Source organism: Coturnix japonica, unplaced genomic scaffold (assembly GCF_054131305.1).
Source record: "Coturnix japonica strain WE unplaced genomic scaffold, WE-NBRP24 Scf044, whole genome shotgun sequence".
Lineage (NCBI taxonomy): Eukaryota > Metazoa > Chordata > Aves > Galliformes > Phasianidae > Coturnix > Coturnix japonica.
The window spans coordinates 279,540-305,956 of record NW_028188947.1 but is presented as its reverse complement, the minus strand read 5'-3'; the positions used below and the strand labels follow the sequence as shown (position 1 = coordinate 305,956).

The 26,417-nt window shown below is 41.1% G+C and overlaps 2 protein-coding genes and 1 long non-coding RNA gene across 3 annotated transcripts; all 3 read right to left on the bottom strand.

Moving 5' to 3' along the window:
* Positions 1-11,766: 11,766 nt before the first annotated feature.
* On the bottom strand, positions 11,767-13,811 carry LOC146752510 (uncharacterized). Its single transcript, XR_014940540.1, has 3 exons — positions 13,692-13,811; positions 13,013-13,155; positions 11,767-12,005 (listed from the first exon to the last, which is right to left on the bottom strand). It is a non-coding gene; the product is annotated as an uncharacterized LOC146752510 (long non-coding RNA).
* Positions 13,812-14,168: 357 nt separating this feature from the next.
* LOC146752509 (kinesin-like protein KIF20B) lies at positions 14,169-19,283 on the bottom strand. Its single transcript, XM_085531785.1, has 5 exons — positions 19,164-19,283; positions 18,604-18,765; positions 16,735-16,854; positions 15,056-15,256; positions 14,169-14,617 (listed from the first exon to the last, which is right to left on the bottom strand). Exons 1-5 carry the CDS (start codon positions 19,275-19,277, stop codon positions 14,417-14,419), a joined length of 798 nt encoding a protein of 265 aa, XP_085387911.1. The 5' UTR covers positions 19,278-19,283; the 3' UTR covers positions 14,169-14,416.
* A 1,307-nt stretch (positions 19,284-20,590) lies between these two features.
* LOC146752508 (kinesin-like protein KIF20B) lies at positions 20,591-25,853 on the bottom strand. The gene is made up of 3 exons (XM_085531744.1): positions 25,653-25,853; positions 24,238-24,433; positions 20,591-21,798 (listed from the first exon to the last, which is right to left on the bottom strand). The coding sequence occupies exons 1-3, from the start codon at positions 25,803-25,805 to the stop codon at positions 20,591-20,593; spliced, it is 1,557 nt and encodes a 518-aa protein (XP_085387870.1). The 5' UTR covers positions 25,806-25,853.
* Positions 25,854-26,417: the final 564 nt, after the last annotated feature.

The following is a 26,417-nucleotide window of genomic DNA, read 5'->3' as shown; positions in this document are numbered from 1 at the left end:
TGGTGAAATTCATGAAAATAAATACAAGTTCTGGAGTTAAATGAACATTTTCTTAAGGGAAAGAAAAAAATTACAGTATAGCAGGAGGAGTGTGTCTGAGAATGGTCTGGACTTGTCATTATCATCTGCACTCTGACCAGGACTCCAAGACCAGGAACAGCAGATGCCCAACAGCAGCTCCATCAGCGAGTTCCTCCTGCTGCCGTTGGCAGACACGCGGCAGCTGCAGCTCCTGCACTTCTGGCTCTTCCTGGGCATCTACCTGGCTGCCCTCCTGGGCAACGGCCTCATCAGCACAGCCGTAGCCTGCGACCGCCGCCTGCACACCCCCATGTACTTCTTCCTCCTCAACCTGGCCCTCCTCGACCTGGGCTGCATCTCCACCACTCTCCCCAAAGCCATGGCCAACACCCTCTGGGACACCAGGGCCATCTCCTACACAGGATGTGCTGCACAGCTCTTTTTCTTTTCCTTCTTCATGTCAGCAGAGTATTCCCTTCTCACCATCATGTCCTATGACCGCTACGTTGCCATCTGCAAGCCCCTGCACTACGGGACCTTGATGGACAGCAGAGCTTGTGCCACCATGGCAGCAGCTGCCTGGGGCACTGGGGTTCTCAATTCCCTGCTGCACACTGCCAGTACGTTTTTACTGCCTCTCTGCCATGGAAATGTTGTGAACCAGTTGTTCTGTGAAGTCCCCCAGATCCTCAAGCTATCTTGCTCAGAATCAAATCTCAGGGAAATTGCATTTCTCATTTTTAGTGCCAGTTTAGGCTTTGGTTGCTTTGTTTTCATAGTTGTGTCCTATGTGCAGACCTTCAGAGCTGTGCTGAGGATGCCATCTGAGCAGGGACGGCACAAAGCCTTCTCCACGTGCCTCCCTCACCTGGCCGTGGTCTCCCTCTTTCTCAGCACCTCTGTTTTTGCCTACCTGAAGCCTCTCTCCATGTCCTCCCCACTCCTGGATCTCACATTGGCACTTCTGTACGCAGTGGTTCCTCCAACACTGAACCCTGTTATCTACAGCATGCGGAACAGGGAGATCAAGCACGCTCTCAGGAAGGTTTTGCAATTTGTAGTATTCCAGTTTCAATAAAGCACGTCTTCCTCACATGATTTCCAGTGATGGCTCTTTATATTTTATGCATCTGTGATTGATTGATTGTGTGTGATATAGTAACCCACAAAAAATATTACTGAACTGATAAATAAAAATTTATTTCACTTCTTTCCTACCTACTTTCCATTTTCTCCCTCCAAGAGCTCATGTAAACATGGAACCAGATTCACTGAATAGATTAATAGGTACCTAAAAATCTTTCTAAGTAGACTTTTCTTTAGGTCTTCTCTACCTTGTCTGGGTCTGGGGTGGTACAGCCACAGATAGCAGTACAACATTCTCTTTTCTTTCCTTCTCTCTTTACAATGCCTCTCTTTACAAGTCCTCTCATTTGTGCTGGCCTGAAAGTCTTGTGTGTCTCATAACAGTCCTTATTTCTCTACAGCAGCACTCTGGGGATGCAGTCAGTAGCCAGCAATACGAACGGCTGTGTCAGAGCTGGTCTCCTTGCTGGCACTGCCATAACAAGAGAGCCCCTTTAGAGCAGGACCAGAGAACTGGAGGCCTCTTCCAAATCTGATGTAAGGAATATACCTCAGGAGCTGCTCCCTGAGAAGACCCTGAGATCTTTTTGTGCTCTTCACTGAGTGACTGGGACAGACTCAAGACAGGACTCAAGATGGGGACAGACTCAGTGTTGTGGTTTAAATTATACGCATTGTGGTAAAAAGAGAAAGTATAACAATTATGAGAAATATATTTATACATATAAAATATATATTATATTACTACATATATACAACATATTCATTTGCAAACACATATGCATAGATAATAATTTATATGCATATCTTTTTGCAAGTCCAAGACCTTTTGCAGGGGTTTTAACAGCCACAGGGTTCACTGTAGGATCTGAAGTGACTGTTGGGCTGTTGCTGGAGTTGGAGCAACTGCAGAGCTCATTGCCAGAGCTGGAATCACCACAGGACCTGGGACTGAAGTTGGAGCAGCCACTGGGCTCATTGGAGGGGTTGGAGAGACCACAGGGCTGTATCTCCTGGCACAGTGCACCACACCTGAGAGGCATTTGTTTCATTTTCTTATAGCAATACTTGGAACAGCTACTGGACCTGTAGCAGGAGTGAATGCAGAGCTCATTATGAGGGATGGAGTGACAGCGGGATCTGTCCCAGAGCTTGGAGCAACTGCAGGACGTGTAGCAAAACCTTGGAGCTGCTGCAGTGTCTGTGTCAGGAGTTGCAGAGGCTGCAGCACTGTCAGCAGATCCAGCTCTCTGGATCTGGTACACTGCAGTCATGTGTGTCTCTTTAGGATTACCAGTGCCACAGCAGACCTTCCCCCAATATTTTGCCAGTTTCTCAGGATTCTGCAGTTGCTCAGAGATGAAGTTCCAAAGCCCTGGGGGTGCCCACCGCTCCAGGCAGCTGCCCAGACCGTCCCACACCCCCTGCCATGCTGAGCCTTCTCACCTTGGGGCAGATCTCTCAGTGATATTCCTGAATGATATTTTAACCTCAGACATAACCTGAAACACATTAATCACACGTAGCAATGGGAGCGTGCTGGTTTGGGCATCCCACAGATAGTCAAAATCCTCAGGAGCTATTGGAACAAGCTCCGCCAATAGGGAAACAATCATCATTATGGCCTGCAATTCTCCAGCTCCCACAAATCCTTGTGTTATCTTGCTCTGGACAGATGTGCTGTTAACTCAACCCTTGGAGCCCCACATCGGGCACCAAAATGATGGTGGCTGTTGAACCCAACAGGTGTCTCAGCAGCACACATTGCTTTGTGCACTGCCCCATTCCCAGTGGGATGGGGATGAGAACTGGAGAACTGGGGGCGTGGGGGGCAAAAGTAAAACTAGTGAGTTGAAATGAAGGTATTTACTAAGAGAGATGAAAGGAGAGGCGTAATCATTATGGCTATATATTCAGATATATTGGATAGTACATTACAACTGATGCACATGCACATGCTCAGCACCACCAGACTGATGCCCAGCTCGCCCCAAGCATCAGAGGAGAGTGAAATGATCTCCCACCACTTTCACTACTCCTTCTGCTTGCTGTCAGATGGTATGGAACGTCCCTTTGGCCACTTTAAGGCATCTATCCTCACTCTGTTCCCTCTCAGTTCCTTGAGCTCTCCACTGACTATGGCACTGGCTCTGTACAACACTGCTTAACAGCAGCGATAAACATCAGAGTGTTGTTTTTTTCTTGTAGAACCAAAACACTGCACCACAGCAGACAATCTGAAGAAAACAATTCCATACTAGCTATAACTGTCCCCCTCCTCTTGTTCTTCTGGATCAGGAAGCAAGGAACAGAATATGCCACTCTCCTCTTTGAGATCTTTCCATCAGTTCTCATCTGGCTCCTCTGCCATTCCTAGGCAGAGCTCAGTGCACTCTCATGGATGGCAGCAGCCTTTCCTCATCTTCCTTGGCTATCTGTCATAAGGAGTCTCTATCCCATTTGCTACAGTTAAGAGTTGGGAACCATCCCACCATGTCTCTGCGAGACAAACAAGACTGTAGGCCTGAAAATGCACAGTGATTTCGAGCTCACTGAGTGAATGCTTGTGGTCTTCTCATTAGTGTAAAGACTCTTCAGAAAGCATCTCTTTCAAGAAGCATGACTAGATTTAGCTTGGCTTGGTCTCGCATCTACAACACGGTACTGCTGTTCAGAAGGTGCTACACAGGAACGAGACCCATTGTGGGGCTCACAGTTGTCCAGCAAGCACTGACACTACCAGGACATGGATTTCCTGAAGGTCCTCAGCTGCATTTGCCAGCTGGCTTAGGGTGTGCTGGAGACCCCACGGAAATGCCATTTAAATGAGAGCCCAAAACAAAGAAAGGTGCCATCAGTGACAGAATGTGTGTTTGTCACAGCTTTGGAATGGCATAAGCTCTGGAATTTTCACTAGACATATAGAGAAAGATCTGTCTCTTCTTTTGGTGTATTCATCCATTTGGTCAGCTGAATAACTCTGCACTCTCAGGTGCCTATTACTCACAGAATCACAGACTCACACAATCTTAGGGGTTGGAAGGGACCTCTAGAGATCATCAAGTCCAACCCCCCTGCCAAAGCAGGCTCCCTACACCATGTCACTCAGGTAGGCATCCAAGTGGGTCTTGAATATCTCCAGAGAAGGAGACTCTACCACCTCCCTGGGCAGCCTGTTCCAGTGCTCCGTCACCCTCACCGTAAAGAAGCTCTTGTACACATTTGTGTGGAACTTCTTATGCTGTACTTTCATCACATTACCCCTAGTCCTGTCCCCACGCACTACTGAAAAGAGACCAGCCTTGCCACTATGGCCCCCACACCTCAGGTATTTATAAACCTGGATCAAGTCCCCTCTCAGCCTTCTTTTCTCAAGGCTAAACAGACCCAGTTCCGTAAGTCTCTCCTCATAGGGGAGATGCTCCAGGACCTTCACCATCTTTGTGACCCTCCGCTGGACTCTTTCCAAGAGATCCCTGTCTTTTTTGTACTGGGGAGCCCAGAACTGGATACAGTATTCCAGATGAGGCCTCACCAGGGCAGAGTAGAGGGGGAGGATCACCTCCTTCGACCTGCTGGACACGCTCTTTTTAATACACCCCAGGATGCCATTGGCTTTTTTGGCTACAAGGGCACACTGCTGGCTCATGGCCAATCTGTCGTCCACCAGGACGCCCAGGTCCCTCTCAGCAGAGCACCTCCCCAGCAGCTCTTACCCCAGCCTGTACCGGTGCATGCAATTATTTCTACCCAGGTGCAAGACTCTACACTTGCTTTTGTTAAACCTCATCCGGTGTCTTGCTTCCCAGCTCTCCAGCCTGTCCAGGTCCCGATGAATGGCAGCACAGCCTTCAGGCGTGTCAGCCAATCCTCCCAACTTCGTGTCATCAGCAAACTTGCTGAGGGTGGTCACTATCCCCTCATCAAGGTCGTTGATGAAGATGTTGAACAAGACCGGACCCAGTACAGACCCCTGGGGGACGCCGCTAGTTACAGGCCTTCAGCCAGACACCGCACCGCCAACGACAACCCTCTGCACTCTGCCAGTCAGCCAATTCTCGACCCACTTCACTGTCCACTCATCTATCCCATACTTCCTCAGCTTTGTTATAAGGATGTCATGGGGGACAGTATCAAAAGCCTTACAGAAATCAAGGTAGACTACATCTACCGCCCCCCCCCCGTCCACCCAGCTAGTGACATCTTCATAAAACGCCACCAGGTTGGTCGAGCACGACCTCCCCTTGGTGAACCCATGCTGAGTACTCCTGATAACCTCCTTATCACCCAGTTGTCTGGAGATGGCATCCAGCACAAGCTGTTCCATCACCTTCCCTGGGACAGAGGTGAGGCTAACTCGCCTATAATTACCCGGGTCTTCCTTCTTGCCCTTTTTGAAGACTGGACTGACACTGGCCATCCTCCAGTCTTTGGGCACCTCCCCAGTTCTCCAAGACCTCTGATACATTACAGAGAGCGGCTCAGCAACGACCTCCGCCAGCTCTCTCAGCACCCGCGGATGCACCCCATCAGGTCCCATGGATTTATGGACCTTAATGTTTCCTAGGCACTCACAGACCACCTCTTCCCCGACTAAAGGGAAATCTCCCATTCCCCGGACTCTCTCATCAACCTCCAGGGTCTGGGATTGCTGAGGGAGAGTCCTTTCACTAAAGACAGAAGCAGATGATCCTGCGGGGTAAAAGCCCACAAAAGGCAAACCACAATTAGTATCGAGACCCTGTTGCTTTTGTTGTAGAAAATACCGCAGTTTAAATGTGATAATGATCCAGATTAGAGAAACAATAGGGTTGTGTTACCTCCACTTTAACATGTTAACTTTACGAAATTTGTTTTTGAACCATTGCTCCCCCTCCTCGTGTGTGTAGGAACATAAGGGAAAGAGATACCTAAGAAAATCTCTTAGGATGTATATTGGCATATCGGAGGGATATTGCTGGGGAACCGGGAGGGACTCTAAGCAAGAACACCCTCATCAAATAATGTAATCATTGGTGGTTAGTATATAAGTTGGAGGACAGGTTAAAATGATCCCAAAACCAGGAAAAAGGATAGGGAAAAGATGTTTAAATATTGTGTTAGATATGGCCTAGAGAGCCACTACAGGGAAAATCAGTATTTGGCCAAAATACTGATCTGGCGAAGGTTGGGTTTCTCAGATCTCGAATTTACATGTAAAGAACAAAACCCCTTTTCAAAGGAGGAATCAGAATATGCTGCCTGTTGGATACAAGAAATCAGCCTGTTATTAGTAAAAAGAAAAAGGCCCGGACCAGGAAGGAGAGGAATTAGAAAAAGGAACTAATCAATGGGACCCTCCTGAGAATCTCCCCCCCATATAACCCCAATGTAGCACAAAGGGAGACAGGCACTGCCCCAGTAAGAGGAAATGGTAAAGCACACAGGGACATTTCACAGAAAAGAGGGGCATGATGGGCTCAGGAGAGAATTAAAACAATGTGAAAGGGACATAAAAATTTCTCCTTTCCCAGAAAGTACCCAGCTGTACCAGCACCTCAGTGTACCCCTTATGGGAGGTCCCATTGGGACAAGGACAAATATGCTATGTAAACTCCCCACTCACTAGTGGAGAAATTAGAAATTTTAAGAAGGAAATGAAATCTTTAATTGAAGATTCTATAAGAGTAGCAGAACAATTAGATCAATTTCTGGGGCTTTCAAAACTTTGGTCCCATCAGGACCCCCTGGTAATATAAAAGTGGGACCTGAGGGAGAAGAAGTTGTGGTTTTAGTTGATACTGGGACAGCTCGTTCATCACTGGCCCGTAAGGTGTCAGGACTCAACTTAACAAATGAGGCCTTAAAGATAACAGGGGTAGAGAGAACCGGGATGACAGTACCACTTTTTGAGAATACTGTATTAAAACTAGGGGATAAAGATGAAATTGGGAATCAAGAAAAACATGAAATAAGGCCATAAAGATAAGGGTGGAACAGACCAAGGAACTGAATGATATGGATTGCTAAGGGAAAGTTATATGGTATTAAGGGTGTTTGTGGAAACTGAAAAATTGTACTGTTTGATCTGTGGGTTTTGAAGGGAATGGGACAAACTGCTTTGATGGTATAAGAAAGTGTAATTGCTATTGGTATACAGAAAGTATAATTGAGGGTGTGTCAAAGTGTAACTGAAGGTACAAATAGTGAAATCGTGTACAAAGGAAAAAAAGTTAAAGAGAAAGTGAGTTTATGTGTGCTGGTATGAGAGCAACCCCCTGTATTGTTTCCCCCCCCTTGCAAGAACTCTTGGAGTGAGAGAGAGCCGGGTACGGAGACTTGCTGTAAGCAGCAAAGGGGGGAGGTGGGGAGGAGGGGACAATGGAAGTGAGAATAGCCTTCATGTGCAGAGATGTAGGAAACCTGAAATCCCAGTGTTAGCACTGGACACCTGGAGAGAAGGAGGTGAAACTGAAATAGGATGTTAGTAGTTTTTGTAATGATGAGAGTTTGGAAAGTGAGAAAGTTTGGGACAGACACAGGCTGGAGGAGTAAGGACTGGCAAGGTATAACAGGGATGTCAGGACTGAAAAGAGGTGAACGATATGAAAACAAAACAAAACTGATTGACAAACAGATAGTAAGGGAATTGGTGATAATAACAGCTGTTACTGTTGTGGTGCCAGAATAGGGCCGTAGGACCCAGAGATCCCCTCAGGGAGAGGTGGGGGGAGTGGGGGCTTGAAGTGCCCAGGGAGGGCTCCGCCCCACTGAAAGGAAAGCAGTGTGCAAACTGCAACGGGAAATTGCATCTAGGGAAGCAGGATAAAGAGATTTATTTTCTGGTGGATATGGGTGCTTCTTACTACTCATAGATGGTTTTGTAACAGTAATAGAAGCTACTGCCCAACAAGAAAAGGTTTACGTTTTTTTTTGGATTAATTAAATATAAACTAAGTAGGAATACAGAAATTCTTGTACCTGCCAGGTTGCTCTGGCAAGAAATTTAATAAAACTGGAGCTAAGGGTCCAACAATATTGACTGTTTAAAAATTGTAAGTCTGACATTAGCACAAATGGGGAAAAACAATGTTGTACCCCAGGAGTCACAGCAATATCAAACATGATGCACTTAGGGGTGTGGGCATCAGGGCCAAACATGAAGCCCTGAATAGAAGTTAAAAGCAAGAGATTGCCCAGTCAGGGTAAAGTGGTACCCTATAAGGATACAGAACTGTAGAAGGATAGAAGACTTTCTGGAGTTTGGACTCCAATTTTGCAAAAATTTTTGATAGCAAGTGCTGTAGTTTGGTACAACACTTGAAGGCAAGTAATAGAATTGTTGAATGCATACACTCAGTGGTGGCAAATCCATGCACTTTATTAGCCCAGTTAAGGAATGAATAGGTGGAGTTTACCTTCTGGATTTGAAGGATGTTTCTTCTGCCTGCTTTCTGTATCACGGCTTTACAAGTCGGTGTGCAAGTTTGGAGGAGCTATCCCCCTTGCACCCGGCGCTGCGCAACGCTGGAATAAACATACCTGCTTTACAACCCATCTCTGGATTATAGAGTTTGATTCCGCAAGTCAGCTAAACATTTGTGGTTGGTTTTTCTTTTCCCTAAACAAAGCAACCTGTTTTCTGCACTTGATGTGCCTTACGAAAATGCACAGAAATTAGGCAAGCCTGAGACTCACCAAACACCACATGTGACGTTTTGTAAAAGGTCAGTTTTGCAGCAGAGAACCACATATAATTATACCAAGTGTGCAACTACTTTTCCCATGCAGCAGCAGGCAGCAATGAGGCTGTTCTCATAATAAAAATACCATTTGAAAAGTAGTGTAATTAAGCGTATATCATGATGTACCCAGTAGCAACGAGAGCTCTATTAACAGCTTCTGGAACAAGTAGATCACTCCCATCCCCTGCAATGACTTTGCCTCCAATATCGCATGGCTGATAAATTGCAGTCTTCTGGATATGAAATATTTGCAAGTAATTTGCAAACTGAAGCTAATCAGAACCGTCTTCCATATTGTCACCAACCACTTCAGGCAGCATTGTTCCATTTTGACATCTGACTATGAGGTATTCATGCACGGCATTCACATACATAGGTCAATAAATAGGAGGGAGGGTGATTTCAAGTACTTATGCTTCCATCAGTTTCTTCTGTGTACCTGTGCAGTAGACTGAATGAGTATAAGTCTATGGGGCCAGATGGCGTGCATCCCAGGGTCCTGAAGGAGCTGGCTGAGGTGGTTGCTGAGCCGCTCTCCATCATATTTGAGAAGTCGTGGCTGTCAGGTGAGGTCCCGGATGATTGGAGGAAGGGTCACGTCACTCCCATTTACAAGAAGGGGAGCAGGGACGACCCGGGTAACTACAGGCCGGTGAGTCTCACCTCTGTGCCTGGGAAGATTATGGAACAGATCCTCCTGGACAACATGCTTGATCACATAAAGAACAAGCATGTGATCCGAGACAGCCAGCATGGCTTCACCAGGGGAAGGTCATGCTTAACTAATCTTGTGGCCTTCTATGATGGAGTGACGGCGTTGGTGGATGAAGGGAAGGCGACCGATGTCATTTACCTGGACCTGAGCAAGGCCTTTGACATGGTCCCCCATCACATCCTCATCTCCAAATTGGAGGGAGGTGGATTTGATGGGTGGACAACTAGATGGATAAGCAATTGGTTGAAAGGCCGCAGACAGAGGGTGGTGGTCAATGGCTCTATGTCCAGGTGGAGGCCGGTAACGAGCGGCGTCCCTCAAGGGTCTGTCTTGGGACCGGTGCTCTTTAACATCTTTATTAATGACATCGATGAGGGAATGGAGTGCACCCTCAGCAAGTTTGCTGATGACACCAAGCTGAGTGGTGCAGTCGATACGGTGGAGGGAACGGATGCCATTCAGAGGGACCTTGACAGGCTGGAAAGCTGGGCTCGGGTGAACCTAATGAGGTTCAACACGGCAAAGTGCAAGGTTTTGCACTTGGGCCGGAAGAACCCCAGGCACCTGTACAGGCTGGGAGGAGTGGTCCTTGAGAGCAGCTCGGCTGAAAAAGACCTAGGGGTCCTGATAGATGAGAAACTTAACATGAGCCAGCAGTGCGCTCTGGCAGCCCGGAAAGCAAACGGGATCCTGGGCTCCATCAGGAGAGGGGTGGTCAGCAGGGATAGGGAGGTGATTGTCCCTCTCTACTCTGCTCTTGTGAGGCCCCATCTGGAGTACTGTGTCCAGGTGTGGAGCCCTCAGTACAAAAAAGATATGGAGATTTTGGAAAGGGTCCAGAGGAGGGCCACAAAGATGATCAGGGGGCTGGAGCACCTCCCCTATGAGGACAGGCTGAGGGAGTTGGGTTTGTTCAGCCTGGAGAAGAGAAGGTTGCGAGGTGACCTCATTGCAGCCTTTCAATACCTGAAGGGAACTTACTCCCAGGAGGGGAGTAAACTCTTCGAAAGGGCTGATAATAGCAGGACTAGGGGAAATGGTTTTAAGTTGAAGGAGGGAAGATTTAGGTTGGATGTTAGGGGAAAGTTCTTTACTAGAAGGGTGGTTAGGTCCTGGAACAGGCTGCCCAGTGAGGTTGTGGATGCCCCATCCTTGGAGGTGTTCAAGACCAGGTTGGACAGGGCCCTGGGCAACCTGATCTAGTAAATGTGTATGTTTGGTGGCCCTGCTAGGCAGGGGGGTTGGAACTACATGATCCTCGAGGTCCCTTCCAACCCGGGTAATTCTGTGATTCTGTGATTCTGTTGCCCATCTCACCTGGTAGGTACGAATGCTGTTTTCTACTCCAGGTCAATAAAAGCCTCCATGTTGACATCCACATGCAGATTTGTCCAGCTAACACCATGGAGAAAAGCTTCTAAAAGTCAGTTCAAGTTTTTAATGAGATTGCTGAGCATAAAACCACATGATTCCCATGATTTTTCACAGATTGTTTTCTGCAAACCTGGATCTCACAAGCCTACAAGCAAGGAGAAAGCTTATCAGCACAGCAACAAATAGTACGATTGTGGGTTTTTTTAAATACAATCAGTATATTGTTCTATCACCAGCTGCTTTTAAGGCAATTCACTCCCATCAAACTCTCAAATATTCACCCAAGTCGGCTTTCATCCATGTTTTTACCTCCTGAGCAATTGAATCTATAGGAACTATTGGACTTGGAGACAACACAAGGACATACTGCCAGCTGAGAACCTTTCAGCTAATTCATCCAACAGCATCTAAAGGTTCAAAGCTCACTGAGGGGGAGAACAGTATTTGGGATATTAGAATTCCCCCCAAATGTATTTGGCTTATTTTTCTAAGTTTATTAATTTAAAGCTGAATTTGCACAAGTGAGGGAAAGCACCTTTCTTCCACACTGAGGAATTGGCACCATCTTCTCTCCAAAGAAAATTCTTTAAAAAGGCCCAAAAATTAAGTATACATAAATATTAATGTGTATTCATGCTCTTCTCTCTGCCAGAGTTCTGCTAAGTACACCAGTCACGTGAAAAAAGCAAGCCAGGCCATCCTGAACAAGTACAGTTATTACTGCACAATGGGTAAATAGCAATCAGTCCTACAGATACTGTTCCTATACAGGGGAGGCAAGACAAAAATAAATAAACCCTTAACCACAATAAAATCCAAACCCAGTTTAAGAAAGCTTGTATTTATTTCAGCCTCAATGGAGTCAGTTTGAAACTGTCAGAGAGACACTGTACACCTATATACAAATTTAAGAACACAACGGAGTAACTGTTACTGTTTATTAACAACCAGTTTTAATAATACGATAAAAGTATGTCCTGAGAAAGGGGAACAAACATGCTTCTTCAAGGTTTTTTAGCTGTTCTGGATCTCAGCTGTCGCTTGATGATCAGATGATCACTTTCCTTCTTTTGTTCCTCAGATTCCTGAAGAAAACATTTCAAAAGTTACTCATCTTTTCGCACAAGACTGACAAGCTCTTCTTGACCCACGCAAACATATTTCTTCCCCTAAATGGATTTCAGAATGGAATTTGGTTATTATATTTTATTCAGAAAACTATGGGATACCGAGATCATTTTAATGCAGCTTAATCACAAGGAACAAATATGGAGAATGTACAAAATCCTGTTTATCTTAAAAAAGCACACACATCTGAGGAAAGCCTGAAGGCAGCTTTCATTTTGAAATACTTGTTTTCAAAAGAGTATTATAATACTTGTTTTGTGAAACATGAAGCATTCAGAAAACATTTTTAGCCTCAATCCCTGCAGCTATGACTTGCCCAGAATTTCAGTTCTCGGTTCAGTTCCATGTTCTCAGAACTACAGTGAGAGAAGAAATTCTCATCTTCTTCATCCTCTAACAAAAAAAAATAACATTTTGGTTTCTGCCCCTATCATTCGTCAAATCATCAAAAAATTCAGAGGGATATTACAGTATGGGCAAATGATCACTATGCTGAACAGAAAAAGGACTCTAATATAATTAAAAGATGCAGTTCCAACAGAGCAAGAATGTTCTTAGCACAATAGCTGCCGACAGAGTCATGAAACTGGCACATCAGATCCTTTGCAAGTTGGCTTAGACAGGAGATCATAGTTTAAGCATACCTAAAAAGCTGTCTAAGTTGTGCTCTAGAAAAGTGTATAGTAGAATAATCCCACTCCAACACACTGAAATTATCTATGATTCCAAATTAGAAGACATCTCCGTGATTGCTACATCACCTACTTAGTAAACTGTAAGCCAGCCAAACACAGAGATCTTTGAGGACAAACTAAAACAGAACAGCAGGAAGACCAACAAGAATGACTTGGTAGAATAAAGAAATACCTCAGTACTTTCAACCTCCTCCTGCAAATAGATGAAACCTCCAGTCTGTTTGGACTCCTTAGTAGTTTATTTTAAGCCAAGACTACAAATCGCTTACCAAAGAAGCAGGTATATCTAGAGGGCCAGAAACGACAATTGAATACAGCTTCCTTTTGCATCGTTTTGGCTTGGTCTCTCCTTCTTCGAGACTTTCAGGTTCGTTTGATTTAGGAGAACTTACTGCTGACATCAGCTTCTTGGCTAGAAGAAATTTGTTTTGATACGTAAACCAATCAACTTACTGGTTTTGTGAGTCTTTAAATCACTGAATGCAAAAAAAGCTTCGTAACAAACTTGGTTTATAAATGACACGTAAAATTTAAGTGAAAATACTCAGAAATTGTATTTGTTCATCGAGGTTCCTTATTGCTTCTATAGCTGAAACAGTTTATAGCTTCAGGTACGGCAGCTTAAAGCACGCATTAAAATGGAGTATGAAAGACAATCATGGCTCAGAAGTCGCTGGAAGTCAGAAACTTCAGCAGGAGTTAAACAACAGGCCTAACTTTCGTGCTGACAGAAGCACAAGACAGAACCAACTTTCTCTGTATACTTGTTTTCACAAATGTAATAATGAATCTCTGAAGAGACGAATAAATGCATTTACTTCATAAATCAAAGGACAACTTAACATGGCAGACAAGTTCTCTAAGAACACATACATTAATAGCCTACAGCAGAAACAAGCCATTCTACAATGTCTAGAAAACATGGAATAAAACTTATTCTACACCAACCTTTAGAGTGTATAATAGAAGGAGAGCTTTGAATAAAATCTCCAACTTTTTGCAGTGTTTCATCCTTCTTTTTAGTCAGTCTTGAAGCATGTACTCGCTTTCTCAGGAAGTAGTCTTTTCCGGATTTCTGTTCAACAGAGATGTGAACATGTGAAACAAGAGCATTGTTTAAACTTCATTTTAGTTCAACGTTATTTTAAGTTGACATTTTGAGCTTTACTACTGACACCTCTGTTCATTATGCTGATGATACCACAACGGCAAGTAATGTAGACAATTTTATACCCTTTAGGGAGTTGTCAAAATCTCAGCTATTTCAAGGCATACGTTTCTTAATAAGGCAGTAGTTTCTTTAAAAGTAGCTCCCAAGCTGTGGAGTTGTTTCTTACATAAGCTGTTCTAATTACATAAAATAAACAAACATACAAAACAGAAGACAACAGATGGGAAAAATCTACTACTCATACTCTGACCATGCCAAGGATACTGCTATCACATGTGAACATCGGTTTTTAATAACTGCCATGCCTATTAATGATATGAACCTTAGTTTAATACAAGGGCTTCACTTACAAAAGCACACGATAATACACTAAAGCTTCTCTTCCCAACTATTCAGTGTGCAATATCCTTCCCTCCAAATCATTACACAGTACAGCCATTACAAGCTCTGGGGACAGACTGACTTGCCCTTTGGTTAGCTTATGGAATTTAATAGGAAGAGCTCATAAGCATGTAAGATTCCCATTCAGGTATACACATAAGGATAAGACACTGCTTCTTTCGTGTGACCACACAATTACAGGAAGTCCCAAGCTAGCTTCAAAACTAGAACAAAAACCAACCATTTTCTCGTCACTTGCAGAGGGTGAATTAAAAGCCATGACAGATTTTGTATTTTTCGTGTTCTCACTTTTCACAAAATCCTGGGAAAATAAGACAAGTTTCAGCCATGATTCTTTTGGAAAGAACAACTGATGTCACAAAAGTGAACACTTTAAACACTTTTGCTAATAGTAGGGAAGTATTTGCTAGTGGTAGCTATTCCACTGTAAATCAAATAATAAATAAGCATTCAATTATAAAAACAGGACATTAAGATATCAGTATTAGACATCTCATGATGTCTAAAAAGCTGATTTATGTCTACAGGTTTCAAAGAAAATACACAATGGAGTTAAGAGAAATTCCCTTCTCTTAAACCATTATCACTGAGATTGGCTGTTAGTTTTGTTCATTAAAGCAGTTCATTGATTAAATTCTTCAACTACTTTACTGAGGTAGAAATAGCATTTTTTTAATGCTTAAATGAGAATGGTAAAAAGGCATCAGATATTTTGTTTTCTGTTGGGTCTAGGTCATACCTCATCCATGTCATCACTTCTTTCCTTTTTTGCCTTAGGCATTTTCACTCCTAAAGGTATCATGCTGCCGTGCTGCTTTATCTCCATCTTATCAGGTTGCAGAGGTGTCAGTGGGATTTCCACCTCCGGTTTTGGGAATCGACTAGTTTTGCCATTTTCTGTGGACACTCCAGAAGAGTCGAGGACAGTTTCCAAATGCTCCTGATAGCACAGAATAATTTTAAGTGCAAGTGTTAAGGTAGCCATGAGATTAAAAAGCTATAAAGCATCTGGAAAAGGATATGTAAGCATTCGATTTTCCTGCTGTAAGAACACTTGTAACAGAAGGAGTCTATTTCAGTTACAGCAGAGTTTTACCTTTCTTTCCTAGAACTTGTTACATTTAAAATTATTTCCAAACTATGATCACAAAAAAAGTTCTCCATGTTAAACTGAGCCTGATACTTTACAAGTCATTTTTTCTCAAGGGCACAGACAACTACACTTTTTTTTAATAGAGAATGGTGGTAGAACTGACACGATTTTCTTCATCTCAACTCTGCTGCGTCAGAACTGGGCAGGAACAGGAGCATTTGATTCAAGTGTTCGATTAACTTCCAGCTTAATCTTAGGGAATCTGCCCTTCCTCTTCTACACTAGAGATGTTATTTACATAAGTAAGGTCCACCTGGCAAGGTGCAAGCCCAGTACAAGTCATTAAAGAACTCCATTGCTATCTTTTCCCTGGAGAGAATACAGACATTCAAGCAATGACACCGTACTTAAGCTGAAGGCTATCATGTACCTGCTCATGGTCAAATGGCAGCAAATGCACAGCTAAGTGACAGGGAAATGTCAGTATGCATTTCCCCAGCAGCACTTACTGTCCACAATCCACTCAATCCTGTTTTTCTCAACAGGAACAACAAAGTCAGAACTGAGATCACCTGGACTCCTCCTTCTCTATGGCAGGAATTCAGCTAGCATATCAAAAATGAGTTCAGATGCTGGTTGAACACATGGAAGACAGGCTGCTGGGGACATCAGAAAATGGTAGATGGCTGCTTCTACTGCTGCTAGTAACTAGCAAACTCCAGTGTCCCAAACACAGACTAGCAGCTTTTACTACTTACACTGTTCCAACCCCCTGAGGGGAGTCTTCTTCCTCTCAAAAAGTTACCAAAGATTGTAGAAAGACAAAAAGTAGTCAGAGCCACTTTATCAGGCTCTGCTAAGAATCTGAATGGAGTATCACCACCCACTGTATTTCCAAGAATTAAGTTGGTTAATAAATACTTTGTTTTTAAAATATATGTAACTGCTATTTTATGAAAGTTAGCAATTAAAAACTTATATAGGAATGATTAACATCATCTGCTAACAAAACAATCTCCAGAAATCCTGCAGAGGAAGAAAATAAGTTCAATTTGCTGTGCCCGTTTCAGTGGCTCCATGAATTTTTTCCAAGTAACTTATCTAATCATGAGCCACTTCATAAGCATTAACATGAGGAGAGTTTTCAACAGCACCTGACAAAAATTCATCACACAATTGTTTCAACAGCTTTTATTCCTATCAAAGGCTATAAAAACAGGTGATCTGATCACCTTGAAAGGGATAAATAAATTAACTTTTCCTACTCATTCCTTATCAAAAGCAATACAATCACAACATTTTCAGATCTGAAGTTTCATACTAACCTCAGATTCATTTAATGAAGTGAGGCTCCTAGTACATCGATGTGACAAATAATTGCCTTCAGCTTTGCATCTTAATGGAATACTTTCTCCAGTTTTAGTTTTGCTTTGTTGTTTCCTAGGCTGTAAATATTTAAAAGGAGTAAAGATTAGGCTATGCATTAGACCTCCAAAATATCTCGAGTTTTCTAAAGTTACAGTGTAAAACCTCAAGCTCAGACGCCACATGAACACGTAAGCTGAAACACAGCACAAGTGTGGGAAGGTAGTAACATCTATTCATTGTGTGATCTTCAGATACACCCTACTGGGTCTCACTAACAGTCTCAGGCAGTATTCTGCCTCGAAAAGAGAGAAAGCGAGACATTATTTAGGGACAAAATCTGTAACGCTGGTCGTTTTGTCATCCATTCCCCCCATACTCTGCACTCTCACAGCTGCTATGTTAGAACACCAAAGGCTAAACCTCTGCCTAATCTTCAGCATCCACATACGAATACATGGAAAACTGCATGGAAAAGTTCCATAATGTACACAGAGAGATGGTGTTCTAGTAAATAAAATATTTTTGAGAAGATGAGAGCTCCTGTTTGAGTGGAAGACAAAAAGAACCAACAAGTACTGATCACTGAATATGTAGTTAAAGGACTATATGCTAAGAAAAATGATTCCAGCTCCAGTATCTCCTAGGAAAACAGAAGAACAAAAAGGGGTTAACAAGATGTTAAGTACTGACTTTCTATAAATATAATCATGCCTTTTCATTTACAGAGTCATTCCTTCTACTTTGTCTTTCTTCAAGTAAAGGTATTTCTGGCAAACACTGAGGGCTACTGTGGTTAATGCGTTGTTTTAATTCCTTTATAAAGTCATCTTTGTCAGCCAGTTCTTTTCTTAACTCTTCTATCACAGTTGCATTATCCTAATAAACAGTAAAAACTGCTGAGTTGTGGGATTGGCAAAAGGAATTAACACACACAAGCAGTATTGCAATTACTTAGTAGCATCAGTTTTAGAATTGCAGGCTAGAACACTTAACTATTCAAGAACAGTAACATTTCACGGATTTGTACGGTCACTGTTACAAGTGCAGTAGTCACAGAATTGCCTGGGAAGTTGTAATACAATATATTTTGATTCTTCTATTTTACTTATGTGCTTCAGCCTTCATCTCCCTTAAGATATAATAACCCGAGCTTTTATTTGTTCCCAAATCCTCGGTACTGTGAGAAAGTCGGCAGTTGTAGGGGAAGTTTTGCTATGAGAACATCTTTCTTCTCAGAGAAAGTGAATCCAAACATTCTCAAAAGAGCACAACTCATTTAGTCTTCTGTTTAGCTTCTGAAATTCTATGCTACGGCTTAGATTGGCTATCCTGATTAAAAGCTGGATGTTGAAATAAGAAATGCAACTACCAGAGATCATCCCCCCTCTGCTTTTTGATGCTTCCCTTAATCTCTCTCCACGTCCCCTTCTGTCTTTTCATGCCATTGTAGACACTACCTCAGAGAAAGCAAAGAAAGTAAGAAACCTGAGACAGAACTACTGTCTGAGTATTGAGCCTAGCTTGGGATCCGGAAATGCTGTGAATTATCGGAAAAAGCTACAGATTTACAGTCTGATTGTAGGATCATAAGCATCAAACTGACATCTGCTTATCTGAACTACTGAAAAAATTGAAATTTTAGTAATTAACAGAAATTCTGTTTCTGAAGAACAAAAATAAAAGCTGGTGCTTTTTTTGGTTAGTTGCACATGATGTCAATACGACAGTGTTCAAGAACAGAACCACACCCAGAATACAAAGAGCAGGTACAGGAGTCTTACAGAATTTATGGGTAGCTAATCAGGTAGGAGGAAAGGAGAGCTGACCTTGCTTGAATCCTTTAAGGCAGATTGTCTCAGTTCTGCTATTTCTGTCTCTTTTTGTATGGCATTAGAAGCCAAAGTTTTGAGCTGTTTTTCCAAAGCTTCAACTAACTGATCTCTCTCCTCACGCCACTTTTGAAGATTATGGTCCTTTTCCTCCAGCTCCTATATTTCATGATGAAAGAAAAGCATACACAGTAGAAACAAGCAGAATCTTTAAGACAGCCTAGAATTAATAAGTTTTTCATATAGCATAAATAAGGACTCAAGCTGATAAAAAGAGTTTATGGTAAGACATTTCAATTAACATATCGTAATGTCACTCAACAAGATCAGGTTACATGCATGTATTACGTATGTATTTACTATGCAGATTATTGTATTTAAAGCAATCTGCCAGTGCTCTGTAGTGACTAATTATTTGAATATCTTTCATGGTCTACCGCTAATTTCAGTTGGCCACTTTCATTTTGCTCCAATTTTTTTTTTTTTTTTGACCTTTTTCCTGTTGCTTGGAAAACCTGAATCATTCATTTAATAAAAATTAAGAGCAAGAAAAATACCTGTTTAAGTTGTTGGATAGTATGGTCTTTATAATCCAGCTCATCCTTAAACTGGTTATTAATCCTTTCAAGTTCTTCCATCTTGTTCCTGAGGGATTCCTCCACAGAACGCATCGTGGACACCTGTAATGTAAGCACAGCTCACGGTTAATTAAAAGACTTCTGTAATCCAACCTGGCCAAATACTTCTTTGTTAAATAAAGAGGAATTCACAAACAAGTGCTGAGTAGGAAAACGACAGCAAGTGCAAGGTTACCAAGGAACACATGAATTCATTTTTAAGCTTCAATTTTCCACCCCAAGCACACCCAATAAACTTTCAGACTAAGATCCTGCAAAATGGGTTTTAAGACATCTTCTTGTTTAATAATTAATTTTTAACTATTAACATCACTGAAGCTGAAATTGAAGAAAAAAAATATACATGCTTATATTAAAGAGCCTCTGGAAATTAGTCTATTTCTCTTCAAGTAAATAGCATTCTTCTTCCCAGTTATCAGCGTTTTTTCACAAGACTTAGGTTTTAGGCTTTGGAGTTACCACGGATACCAATGGCAAGTCACCAGTAACGTAGAGATAATAACAAGTCCCCTCCAGAGGCAGATTAGCTATTCTCTTCACAAACCTTATTCCAGACTACCAACCAACTTTACTTTCCTCTGTTCATTATCTATGTGAAACCATGTTTTAACTTCTGGTCCCCTCTAGAGCTTCAATGGCAACTTTACCTAAGATTTGCTGCTAGCCACACTAGTGTGAAATTTCCAGCTTCATAGTTAAAGTTTGAGAAGTTTTAACAGCAGAAAGCCAAGCATAATCTTACAGAAAAAAATATCTCAGTTGATTACAAACCTCGCTTTGTACTTGCTGAATTTGTTTCTCGGCATCAGAATGTTTGTCTTTTAGATCTGCATACTCTTCTTCTTTCCTCTGCAAATCTTTTTTCAAATTCAGTACAAGGGCAGAACTCTCAGAAAGAATATTTTCTAGCCTTATGTTAAAAATAAAGAGACAAAGAACATTACTGTTACACATCTCATGGAAACAGCAATTACAGCTTCATCCATGCCCTGCCTGTTGGTTTCTATTTGTAAATAGACTCTTAAATCTATCTAGACCAGTGACAAGATTTAAACAATTACTTTTGAATTTCAGCTTGCTTCTCATAATCAGATGCTGAAGCAATAAATTATTCAGATGCTATTCTGAGGGATGTACAACAAAACCACCAGAAATCCCCATATTATTCTTCATTTCCTTGCACACTCCTGTTTTCCCTTGGAACTCAAGTAGCATACCAAAGCATCCTAAAGTAGTAGTTTGGCCATTGATAAGCATGCAGATGCATTAAGTCGAAGGGATGTTCCCATTAACTATTTTTAACTCTAGTTCATTCTCAAAGGGCTCTAAGTTAACTCAGTGGTTACTTACGATTCTATACGTTGCACTTTCTCCATTTCACTCTTTTCCTTTTCCCGAAGAGAATGTTTCATCTGCTCCAAGCTGTTTTTCAGCTGCATAACTTCTTGAATCAGATTTGCTTCCTTGCTACTTAACTCTTCAACCTTTTTGTCTGCGTTAGCAGACTTCTCCTGCAGAGTTGCTGTAACTGTCTCCAGATTAACAATAATATATTCTTTTTCCTTAATTAATTCATTGAGTTTTGACACATTGTCTTCCATTGTCTCGGAAGCCTCCAGGAGATACTCAAGCTCTCTTATTTTTACCTCACAGTTGGCAACTTCCTCCTGAAATTGTGCAATCACTCTCTGATCTTCTGCAGTCTTTTCTTCAAAGTCCTGAGTTTTCTTTTCTATTTGCTCATGTAACTGATTCACAAGATCTTCTTCCTGACTAGTGTGAGTTGTAATCTCACATAGCTTCATTACAAGTTGATGATTATGATTTTCAGCATTATTCAGTCCCGCCTTTAGGTTTTCATTGTCTTGAAGCAGTGTTTTGATGTGCTGACTTTTTTGTGAGGAAACATCAACAATACTTCTGCATACTTCCCAAATCCTTTCAAGACTATAGTTAAAGGAGAGGTCCTGCACAAGATCTGAGATGGAAGAAGTCTGTGACTGAATGCATGCAGAACTAATTTGAGATGTCCCTGTCTCATCTTTTTCTGAGTCTGAGGAATCCTTTACACTGACAAAGTCAGTACCGATGGCGTGAAACTCTAAGTGACATTTGTATAATTCATCTAATTTGGTCCGCATTTCTTTTACTTGTGACACTTTATCAATTATATATTCTTTGGCAACTTCTATGTTGTTAGTTAGTTGGGCATTTTTGTTTTCAAGTGTCATATTTATAGATTTCTGTTCATCCAGTTCAGAAGCAATTTCCCGATAGTCAGCTTGACCCTGCAGAATTTGTTCACGGAGGGCATCAGCTGTTTCTTCAGAAAAAGAAAGCTCAATACGCAGCCTTGTTACCTGCTTACTGAAATCTTCTTTTTTATTTTTTTCTCTTCTGCATTGTTCTTCAAGCACAGTTAAATGATGTTCCAAGATTTCAGTTCTTTCCCTCAGTGCTAGTACTTCCTTTCGGTACGCGGAGCACTTCTGTTTCATGTGTTCAATTTTCTTTTGCTCTACAGTGTTCTTTTTCTTTCTCTCATTTACAACTACTGAAAAACAAACAAACAAACAAACCAAAAATAAAGGGGAAAAGGAATGTAGCTCAGATTGATTAAAATCATTATTACATAGCAGTTCACAACACCAAGTAGCAACTTCTAAGTGAAAAACTGTCGTAATATGCAAGCCATGCCCTCACATCACATAGTATTTGATACTAGTGAAGGAATTAAAGTCCTCTGAACACGTAATCAGGTGCCTCAGATTTCTATACAGAATTAACAGCAAAAGGTTTTCAGTCTGGAAGAACACTTTTACCATGGCACTACTCAAACCTTCCACTCCACACCAGTAGAAAATCTAATTAGATTTAAGAAACATGGGAACGAGATAGATAATTCACAGCTATATTCTTTCTATCTTCCGTGCTTCAGCAATCCCTATAAGGCAGCCAGGAATCACTCCATCTACATCTAAATGGTAGATAAACAGTTCTCTAAGAAATTTAATTCCAACTCACAGTCCTCTTACTTTCAAAAGAAAGATAAAACCCTGGACAAGTTGATCACTTAAGTGTTGATATCTGTCTCTCTTATTCAGTTGATCTCTAAACAAAATATGAGGATTCCTACTTCTGTCCACACTTACTCTTTTGCATATAAAGTTCACTCATAAAGTTGTACAAATTTGCAGATTCAAGTTTCCATAAATATTCCATTAGCTTGGGGCTGTTTTTTTCTTTAACTGGTGAGCAATTAGCTAAAATCACATGCATTTTCTTTCTATCAAAAGCGACTTCTGCTGTATTTCATCATTGCTTTAGAATCCAGTTATGTCCATTCATAATATGCATACTTTAAGTATTAAAAAAAATAAATATAAGTCAAGACTTACTAGGGATTGGGTCACCACAATATATTCCATGGTGATTCTTGTACAGTCCTTTTATTACTACAACTACAGAAATGCAGAATTTTATAGCACCCACGCGCAGCCTGCATTACATACAGATTCACATGTACTGCATGGAAACAGCGTCTTAACTCATCTAAAGAGTTTATATACAGCCCTCAACTGATTTAAAAGTCATACTGAAGAAACAGCAGTGGCATATTCCACCCCAATCCAGGTTTTGGTTTTGATTGCTGCTCCCAGCAACACTAGTGAGGGGAATATGATTTATAAGTAATCTAAACACTTTATGCTGAAAACAACAAGCAAGCACTAAAGCAAGATAAATAAGACTAGGGAGAAGATGTGTAATGTTCAGTCTAGAAGCTCCTTACAGAGGAAGTAGGGAAAAAGCATTATTACAGAGCATAGGAAACAAGACCTAAAAGCTCAGAGAATGGTGTAAATACCCTGAACTTGAAGCTGAGATAACCTAGCATCTCCTAAAACACTTTTGCTCGTGCTACTTATATAACTAATTCTACAAAAGAACCAGCACAACATACCTGTGCTCATTGTTCTGTGTATATTTAACATAGCTAAAGAATATATATTAAGCGGTTTTTGAAATTGGACGCTATTAATACTCACAAATAGAAGAAAATTTTAACATGATTGAATACTCAGTACTTCTTAACAGAAAACTTCATGCTGACATTGTGACTATCAGCTACCCATTTTAATTCCTATGTGGAGCATTGCTGTCATTAATTTTTAAATGAGAGCTTTGGTCATATGATTATAACAAACCCACTACTATTTGGAGTATGGAGGAGTCCACATCCCTCCCTCAGTCTCTGGTAAGATGCTTATATGTGATGCCATTCAGTGGTCACATTAGGATTCAATATTTATGCCAAATAAAGGCAGCAGTGACAAATCATCCAAGAACAGCATCTCATCCAAAGAAGGCCTTGACTTTCTCCCTTGCACATATTTTGCAAGAGGAATACAAGAAAGGAAGGGACTACAGCTAAGTTTTAGATTTTCCCTTCTACATTGTATATGCCTTCCGTAATTCTAGGAACACTGATGCTCAGCGGTGCCCAGAAGTGAAGTTAAATGCATCAGAGCTTATCCAAACCATTTTGCTCAAATATTGCCCATGAGCGAGCAATTAGCAGGTCATCAACAATTTTGATAGTTGCTTCAGGAAAAACAAAACAAACAAACAAAAAAAAGCACTTGAGCAGCTGATGCTACTCAGAAGATCAGCAACAGCAGTTGAAACAATCCTAAAGAAACTGCTTTAAAACTATTACCAAATCTGCAAGTGCATCAACAGATGAGGAAAAAGCAGCAAAAAGGAAAAAAATAGTGCAAAAAACTTTTATTCTTAAGCATTCAAAAATGAACAGCATAGGACCTTCTGAAAAAGGGATATTTACATAACAGTTACTTCTATTTACAGTTTAACACAGTGGCTTTTCTCCTTATACCATAAAGTACGCGCTTCACAGCCTTTTGCTTCCGATTCGGAATAGGAAGCAATTTATTGTTTTGGAAGACACCCTGTTCAAGAATGGAAGAAACTGTACCTTTCTTTGGAGGTGGCTCTTCCACAGTAGGCTTATCCTCGTCAGTACTGTGCTTTTTTCCCACTTCCAACTCAGTTTTCTCTTGTTTCAGTGCTTTAACTGAAAGCACTGAAAATTGGCTGCTTTCAGTTCCCTTATTAGTGTTCTCTTCTGCCGGTTCTGCTTTAATGGTAGTTAAATGGTAGGTAGTCTTTTCCTGTATTGATATAAGATCAGTTACATTGAAGCTTAACAAAAGGAGCACTTAAGTCTCAGTAATCTTCTGTAGGCAAATATTTACACAAAACCATACAGCTAAAATATTTACCCAGTGACTCTATAGACATCAGTTACAAATTTCAATAGCAGACACAAAAAGTACACCTTCAGATAATGACAAGTGCAATACTTGGTAGAGTATACAAGGGAAAGCAAGAGCCTAGCAGGTTACAAAGTAAAAGACTTGCACACAATCAAGAGTTTACCGGTTTATCAAAGAATTTCCTGTTTCCAAGAAGTCAACAAAATTACAAACATGGTCAAAGAGCAAACGGTCAGCTCTCATACAAGTTCATCACATCACACTTCAGCTAAGCTGCTAAAATCACTTTCATCATGACAGATATAATCCAACCTTAAAGCTTAGTCAGCTCTGTCACGCATATTTTAGATTGTGTCCTTGACCACAAGTGAAGCTTCCTTACTTACAAGATGACGATTGTTAAGCCATGCTGGCACTGCCAAGGACTGATTATTCATCTTTAGTAACTTATGAAAAGAAAAGCCTCAGAAGTGTTCAGGCCACACAATCTCACAGATAGAGTTGGAGCCTTGTTCTTGGAAGAAGTAATAGGTGAGGACATGACTACTCATCACAGTCAGCTTTAATACCGTGGAAATACTAAGTTGCAGTGATGCAGACAGTCAAAGACTAAGAAGGGTCAAGTTGCTAAGCTTACAAGGTTAGAGATCTGAGTGACAGAATTAACTATAAATGTTTTCAGAGCTACTTCAGGCTACCAAACATCAAAAAATGAACAAAAACCACCAGAAGTGGTATGCACACATACTTAATCAAGCTAGTCTTCACATATTCAGTAGCTCGTGGTACATTAGTCAGGATAAAGTTTTATGGACTGCATAGAACGTGGAGATATCCTGACCGTTCATACTCGTACTTCCAACTCTACTCAACATACTTTTACTGTTGCTCTTCCTCTGATGTAGGAGTGTGAGGCAGGAGTTAGTGGAACACACTGATATTTTTGTTGTTTGTGTTAACAACAACTACCTTCAGATAAATTTGAATTGTTTACAATTTCAAGCGAGTAGCAGCTACATACAGAAAATCAGTTTTCCAAAAATGTGTTGATTACAAGCATAGAATTAGTGTTTTCCTTTTTTTGTATAAGGATACGGAGATGTGTAAAACTCACATAATCTTTTACTTTTTCTTCTAAATGAGATTTTAAGTCTTGTAGCTCTGTAATAATGTCATCTTTCTGCACCACGATGTCCATTAGCTCTCGAATCCTTTCATTTTGTGCATTCATTTTCTTGGAAATAAAAAATAAAAAAAATTCAGTCATCAGTTTCTAATGTAGTGTTAAGTAGCTGAATTACACAATGCATTAAAGGCAAATTAAGCTAAGCTCGGTAAGAAATCTATTAATGGAGCCTACTGGAATAGCATTTTAAGCTACCACAAGTTGGTATTAAAACAATTTTATACAACATCTTCTTGATAAAGTTACCTCAGTTGCTTCTTTAAGTTGCTCAACAGACTCATCCAATTTAATCACCTGCATTTCAAAGTCTGTAACACACAGAAAAGGTTGTATTACATAAGTAGCCAATAGATAGTTTATTAAGTAATCAATTTTTCCAGATATTCTAATGTTTAGGTAGCTTTTGAACAGATTAATTAATTTGCATGTGGTCTTCACTTATTGGGAGTGATTCAAAAGTTTTCTATATTTCTTGGAACGAAAACATTGCATCAACAAGACATAAAGAAGAGTAGAGATTACAATATAAAAGTAAAAATCAAGATATAGACATTTAACCCCATACTTACGAAAGTGTAAAGCTGCTAGTTGCAGTTTAAAGGAGAGGGGGAAAAAAAGAAAAGAAATAACCAAAACCCGTGGAATTGCTGAACCTGAATATACACAAGGAACAAACTATCACTTATCTACAGG